This window comes from Polyodon spathula, chromosome 13, assembly GCF_017654505.1.
Source record: "Polyodon spathula isolate WHYD16114869_AA chromosome 13, ASM1765450v1, whole genome shotgun sequence".
Lineage (NCBI taxonomy): Eukaryota > Metazoa > Chordata > Actinopteri > Acipenseriformes > Polyodontidae > Polyodon > Polyodon spathula.
The window spans coordinates 668,620-676,460 of NC_054546.1; the positions used below are offsets into that span (position 1 = coordinate 668,620).

General features: G+C 37.4%; 1 protein-coding gene across 1 annotated transcript in view; it reads left to right on the forward strand.

Moving 5' to 3' along the window:
- LOC121326216 (GDNF family receptor alpha-1-like) overlaps positions 1-2,371 on the forward strand; it is a 50,889-nt gene extending 48,518 nt beyond the window's left edge. Inside the window, exons 8-9 of the mRNA XM_041269442.1 lie at positions 1,058-1,108; positions 2,211-2,371. Coding sequence (XP_041125376.1) covers positions 1,058-1,108; positions 2,211-2,366 — 207 coding nt within the window. The 3' untranslated portion in view covers positions 2,367-2,371. The remainder of the gene's footprint in view (positions 1-1,057; positions 1,109-2,210) is intronic.
- Positions 2,372-7,841: the final 5,470 nt, after the last annotated feature.

The following is a 7,841-nucleotide window of genomic DNA, read 5'->3' on the forward strand; positions in this document are numbered from 1 at the left end:
AAATGGCAGTCATAGTAACATGAAGATTGACACCTTTTAGTTGCAGCAGACTGATGCTGACACATTTCTATAAATGAGATGAGAGCTGAACCGAGAACAGTTTGCTTAAGATCAAAGTGCTCTCACACAAGGCTGGTTTCCAGTGCGCGAGCATGTGGGGTATTTTAAACTTGGACACAGTGGTTCCCTGTAAGCTAACAGCAATTCACAAGGACACTGAAACTGTCACTTGCTTTTCCCTGACTGTGGCGTGAGCAGACACATCTAGAGATGGATGCAAAGGATGCAAAAGCTGTTTTTATTTTTTTAATGCAAATCATTTGAATCTATGATTCTGGGTTCCACTGTAACATAGTAAGCAAGACAACAGTCCAACCGTGACAAAGACATGACAAAGACATTTCTGTAACATGTTGAGAGAGGGAGTGACTAAAAGCTGTGAGCTCTTTGACCTGTACTTGCCTTGCTTTGGTTACTCCTCTCACAAAGCTGCCATGTAGCATCAGCTTCATGCATTCAATAACAGAGCACTCAGGAGAGCCAGCTACACTGCCTACCATGCACTCCCATACAGAAGAATTGTTTGGATTGGAATGTCCAGCTTCATATTACAAAAACAAAAAAAGGCTTCAAGACAAACAAATATAGGACATCTGCATTAGGGATTAAAGTAAAGTTTATTGTCTGGTTCTTATATATAAAAAAAGAAAACTGAAAAGCAACAGACATTCATAGGCAAACACGGAAAGCTAGCTGACCTTTCATGTATTCCTGAGACTTTTTTTTCATTTTTAATTGAAGAACCTTTTCCCATGTAATCTAATCATGCTGCAGAGGTGATTAGAGGCAGCAGTGCATCCAGATGTCTGCCTTCATTTAAAAAGGTGTGAAATTCACACAGCTCATATTTACTCACCAGTGGGACACTTCAATAACTTACAATAGTACCTGAACTGAAAGTTAGACGTGAGGGGACAGCCGGAGCAGATGGGTCCATTACAAGGCATGCTTCATCACTCTAAGACTAATGTCAACCACCCTTTCTGTTTTCCTGCAGGCTCAGAAAATGAAGTCCAATGTAACAGTGGAGGAGACAGTCCAGTGTGAGGTAAGCACCTGTACATTAATACAAACATATGACATGGTTTATAGTATAAATCCGCTATATGTTTTCATTGATCGGAAATACAGATCGCTATGCCAGTATCAGGAGCAGCTCATTAAATGCATGATATTCACGGAGCAATGCAGTTTGGGGTGGGATGGTGTTCTGGGAGCAATGCAGTTTGGGGTTGCATGGTGTTCTGGGAGCAATGCAGCTTGAGGTTGGATGGTGTTCTGGGAGCAATGCAGCTTGAGGTTGGAGGTTGTTCTGGGAGCAATGCAGCTTGAGGTTGGATGGTTTTCTGGGAGCAATGCAGCTTGGGGTTAAAATGCTTTGTTTTTGTTTCTGCGGACATTAAATACCATGACCAATTATCTTAAAAAAGAAAAACAAAAAATAATTTCACCTCCACATTGTTTCCTGTTGTTTTTCTAAATGAAAGCAGTTAGGTAGTTCAAGCCAGCCAGAAATCTATTGTTATTTGCTGTTTTCCTGTGACGTATGAAATCGGTTTATTGTTGCGCTTCGGTATGTTTATGTACTGCTAGACTGACCACTTGAAGTTCATTAAATGTCATAGCATGCTAGGAATGTGCATCATTGTATTGAATGACATTTAGTGCTCTGCCCCGATGTCAAAAGAACTATTAGTCAAGTGAACTCATACTGTTCACCCAAGCAATGGATTTCTCAACCCACTTGGAACCCTTTTTGTTCCTGTTTATCCTTTTTTTAAAGAGAGAAAATCAAATAAAACAATAAAAGCATAACATGTATATAGAAAAATATATACAACACTTACAGTAGAATGCTGATTAAAAGTACTGGAATATATATATTAAAAAAGAATGTAATTACTGAAAGTATTTTATTTTCCAGTAGAAGATGTTGCATACTTTTCATATGCACTGCAATGTCATTCCATAGTAAGAGAGAATGTATATGAGTACCAGAATAGAGTCTCAATGTCTTTATGGAACTGATCAACCCCAATATAGTGGCATATTGTCATATAGTGAGTATTGTCAGTAAGTTAACCCTTACAGACCCATCTTGTAAGGGAAAGAACCCAATTAATTTTGACTCCCCTTTTTACCCTCTGCAGGTTGTCCGGAATGGTGAAGCCAGTTCTTCGGATCACGTCATGTCAAAGAATTCTTCCAGGGCGTCCACACCGTTCAATTTGAGTTGCATTCTGCTGATTCTCAGTGCCATGGTGCACTCTGCCTTCCTGGCTTTCGACTCAGCAGAAACATTATAACCACACATTAAAAAAAGAAAGCAAAAGGACCTGTAAAAAAACAAACAAAAAAAAAGCAAAAAAACAAAAAAAAAGCAAAGCGTAGTGTGCTCCCAGTCTCCTGTTGTATTGTTTCCCAGAATTCTGGTTCTAGAAGCTATGTTGAGGCACCCTGACGTGGTTTCATTGGAACTGGTATTTAGGGGCAATGTGAATACTTGATACAGGGCTACATTGCAAACCACAATGTCTTGTGGGCCTGTGGTCTATCAAAGGATATTGTTAGTGCTGTATAGTAACTGGGTTTAAAACTTGGAATGGGAAGGAGGCAGCATTTTGTATTGTTGAAATCCTTGTTTGTGTTGTGGTTTTGCTTTTCGAAACTGGGTGGAGGAGAGAGAGCACAGCAGGGGCCCGCGAAGGCGTCATGCCCTGAAAGAATTTGGCTGAAGAGGGGAGAGGACTTCACAAAATCTTCCTATTTGATTGAAAAAAAAAAAAAGCGTTCTCCAACTTGTAATGTTTATGTAACGGGTCCTGCATTCATGCTGCTGAGAAAAGGGTTTGTGTCTCACACCACTGTGATGTGTTTCTCAGTTTTAATCCACTCATCAAGAATTCAATGTATGCTGTGTTAGAAATACTCGCTTCAGTGCTTTATTTTCTGATTTACTTTCGATTGACAAAAAGTACTAAACTAACTAAATGTGTGTACATTTTTAGCAGTATATATTTACTGTTATCCCAACTGAAGAACTAACCATTATATTGTAAAGTGACTGTAATGACTCTGTAGTCAATGTATCACAGTTTAGCTTAACTGTTATGAACAGTAACACATGCCCTGAAATTTTGTTATAACTGCAACACACATTTTACACTTAAATACTGCCCTGTAGTGGGTTCACCCCCCATTAACGATGGATACGTCTATATATATATATCTATGTTATAACTATATATATATATATATAAATACTGCCCTGTAGTATATATATATATATATATATATATATATATATGTGTGTGTGTGTGTGTGTGTATATGTGTGTGTGTGCGTGTGTGTGTACTGTACGACAGCTGATGTCAAAATCACTTCATTATTTTTTAATGCAATCAGTTATATAAACACGTATAATGACTACTTTACAGAAACATTGGCCTAAATGAACTGGCAATCTAACTGCTCTGTATAAATGAACATGAACACAGAGTGAGACTCTAATCTAACTGCTCTGTATAAATGAACATGAACACAGAGTGAGACTCTAATCTAACTGCTCTGTATAAATGAACATGAACACAGAGTGAGACTCTAATCTAACTGCTCTGTATAAATGAACATGACCACAGAGTGAGACTCTAATCTAACTGCTCTGTATAAATGAACATGAACACAGAGTGAGACTCTAATCTAACTGCTCTGTATAAATGAACATGACCACAGAGTGAGACTCTAATCTAACTGCTCTGTATAAATGAACATGAACACAGAGTGAGACTCTAATCTAACTGCTCTGTATAAATGAACATGACCACAGAGTGAGACTCTAATCTAACTGCTCTGTATAAATGAACATGAACACAGAGTGAGACTCTAATCTAACTGCTCTGTATAAATGAACATGACCACAGAGTGAGACTCTAATCTAACTGCTCTGTATAAATGAACATGAACACAGAGTGAGACTGTAATCTAACTGCTCTGTATAAATGCACATGACCACAGAGTGAGACTCTAATCTAACTGCTCTGTATAAATGAACATGAACACAGAGTGAGACTCTAATCTAACTACTCTGTATAAATGAACATGACCACAGAGTGAGACTCTAATCTACCTGCTCTGTATAAATGAACATGAACACAGAGTGAGACTCTAATCTAACTGCTCTGTATAAATGCACATGACCACAGAGTGAGACTCTAATCTAACTGCTCTGTATAAATGAACATGACCACAGAGTGAGACTCTAATCTAACTGCTCTGTATAAATGAACATGACCACGGAGTGAGACTCTAATCTAACTGCTCTGTATAAATGAACATGACCACAGAGTGAGACTCTAATCTAACTGCTCTGTATAAATGAACATGAACACAGAGTGAGACTCTAATCTAACTGCTCTGTATAAATGAACATGAACACAGAGTGAGACTCTAATCTAACTGCTCTGTATAAATGAACATGACCACAGAGTGAGACTGTAATCTAACTGCTCTGTATAAATGAACATGACCACAGAGTGAGACTCTAATCTACCTGCTCTGTATAAATGAACATGACCACGGAGTGAGACTCTAATCTAACTGCTCTGTATAAATGAACATGACCACGGAGTGAGACTCTAATCTAACTGCTCTGTATAAATGCAGACTGGATCATTGAGATTTAAATTACAATTACAGCTTGTTGATTGGGTTTGGGCCAAAAAGGACCATTTCAAACTTTTCAAATTGGGTATTTGAATCCCAATTGAACATGGAATAAAATTCTTGTATTTTGTTTGGCGCATATAAGAGGTGCATTCCATTGAATTGAATGGGATGGGCGGATCACATAGCATCACCACTGACATGCAGGGCTATGACATCACGCCTGTACTGTATGTAATGGTTATGAATGGTGTGTTTTTTTTTATAATCATATGGCTTTATGGTTCTTAATTCTCTTCACAGTGGCAGAACCCCCTGTAACCCTATCTGTTAATATGCTGTATAGCTTCTCTCGTTGTCATTTACAGGGTTAATGAAAGAGCTTTGTTTTTATAGATGTCATAGCTTATGCCGAATGAGTATTCTACAGTATTTGCATTTCTGCTGTTGCATAATTGTAATTACATATTTTGTGTTAAGAAACTTTTTTTGTATCTTTTTCTTAATTGTGTTTAAAATGTTTTTTTTTTTTGTTTTTTTTTATATATTTAGTATAATTGTAATGACTTTTATTACACGCTCCCATGCAAAACATACCCGAAGCAGCACAACAATAATGAAAAAATGTAATACAATAAATCTTGCATGGCTGGCAATGAACATGTAATGATCTCTGGGGTGTTCAGTTGGGATCCTCGATATTTGTTGGCAATATATAACCTGCTCCTTAGAATGCAATTATGCAAATGCTGCATACTGCAGCCTGTTAGTGGCTCATTATGGAGTTAGAGTTTTCCATTCCTTTCAAAGACATCTGAAACACACCAGTGAGTGCTGCAAGGGGTTTTTACAGTACCACCCACAAAAAAACAAGAGGTTATTCATAATCAGAATATATATATATATATATATATATATAGAGAGAGATAGAGAGAGAGAGAGAGAGAGAGAGAGAGAGAGAGAGAGAGAGAGAGAGAGAGAGAGAGAGAGAGAGAGAGAGAGAGAGAGAGAGTAAATAATACTGAACATGTACTAAGGTCCCTCAGCTTTATATTACATTACTATTAAGCTTGTGAAAATGTATCACCAATTCTACAAAAAAAAACCAACATTAAAATATGTTTATCCATCCAGTTACTATGTCTTATTTCCTAGAGAACGTTCATTCTCCAATTGGGACGCTCCGTTCCAGGGCACAAGGTAGATGACCATTGAATATTCATATAGAATGACTGGCATTATATTAACCAAAAGGAAAGCAAAACATTCAAAAAGTAAATAGATTTCCAATTTAAAGATTTCTAATAGCAATGAGACCACGAATATCAGGCTTCACTGTGATACTTGGTCTGAGCGTTACTTCCCTGACACAGTCCACTACCAGACTGTAATGCCCTCTAAGGGTTTATGCTACAGATCAAAGTCAACAGTACAAATAGCACAGTTTCTATGTAGCATTCTGCATGAAAGTACATAGAAAACAACGACAGCTGTTTAAACACGCTTTCCTCATGAAGGGTAAATTTAGCAGCAAATCACTAAAATAATTGAGAGGAGTCCTTCTACAACAAAATTTTAACTGAAGAAGTTATCAGGTAATTCCAACTAATAAATTGGTAATATATATATATATATATATATATATATATATATATATATATATATATATATATATATATATATATATATATATAATGTTGCAATAGTTCTTGTTAGTATCTCACAGCTTTGAGAGAGCAATCACAGCAAATGTCGCATGTGTTAGAAAATCCCAATCACTTCTCTTTACCCCAAAGCCAGTACTTGATATTCGCTGCAGCGTTAATGGGAGGGTTTCACTTCACTCACCACATTTATTACAGTGAACAAGCAGTGACATCACAGTTGAATAGCGCACGCACGCTGGTACAATGTGTACTTGATCTCTGTATAGTGTCATTGAATTAGAACACATAACAGCGAGTTAGCATTGTAGGGCTACAGTATGTCCACCCTCACAGTATCTTATATATGCCCATAATATAAATGAGTAACCATTAGTTGTTCAGAGTTTACAAATTAAACCCTTTTCTATATTCTACTTGAAAGATGATGTATATTAGAAAAGCTTGGGGTGCAGATGTGGCTTTGATCACTGTTTAAACATGGTAATCAATCCTCAACTGGTTAGAGGTCATTACAGACAGAATTATGTACTGCATGTGATTTTCCAAGGCTGGTTTACCCCAGTAGTGACTATAAAGACTCTGCAGTAAGCTCACATATAAACAACACATCGAATTAGACACCGACGACTGGCAATGGTGTGATTCTGGTCTTGAGCAAAAGAGCCCTTGAGAATTTACAAAAGGAATAAGTCTTTTTTTTTAATGAAGTTTAACAAGCTCAGTCCATCTCCTCTAGCTGAATAAAGCAGGCATACACATGACTTCGTCCTTTCTTATGTTGCAGAATGTGAAAAAGATGCAACATCCCTAATTAAAAGCCTTTTGCTTGTTAAACAAAAAGATATCTGGGACATCTCGACGTGTGCAGGACAGTCTTAACAAGGCCCTTGCAGACGCATCATCATGTAAATCACTTGGGTCGGGATAGCAGTTAAAAGCTGTGTGAAGCTTGGAACGGAGAACTTGTTAGCAGAGTAATTATCCACTCTGCTAAAGTAAGCGAGCAGTTGCTCTATTTGCATGCAATTAACTTGATGAAAATTGTAAGGTACTGTAAATGACCAAAGCCAGTTAGCGCTACACCATGGCTTACATCGACAATATTACTGGAACACAGTCATTACTATTCCAGCAAGGAGTTCAGCTACCTTAGCCTGAAGATCCCAGTCCTCTTCCATTTGTCATGTGTTAGATGACTATAAATAGACTCATCTGAAACCGACCTGAATCGCGTTAGAAAAAATTCTACCTTGTGGCCAAACAGAGACTCTGGTGAATGGTATGTGTGATACTAAACTGTGTCATTTTCTATGTATTTATTTATAGAAAGTATTGCCATTCTGCACAGCCTCTATCCAAACTGAAACTAGGTGACGCATTGTTCATAACTGACTATCATACAAACAATATTGAAAAAGAAAGTGATATAACCCAGTCTGAAGCCAGGTGTAT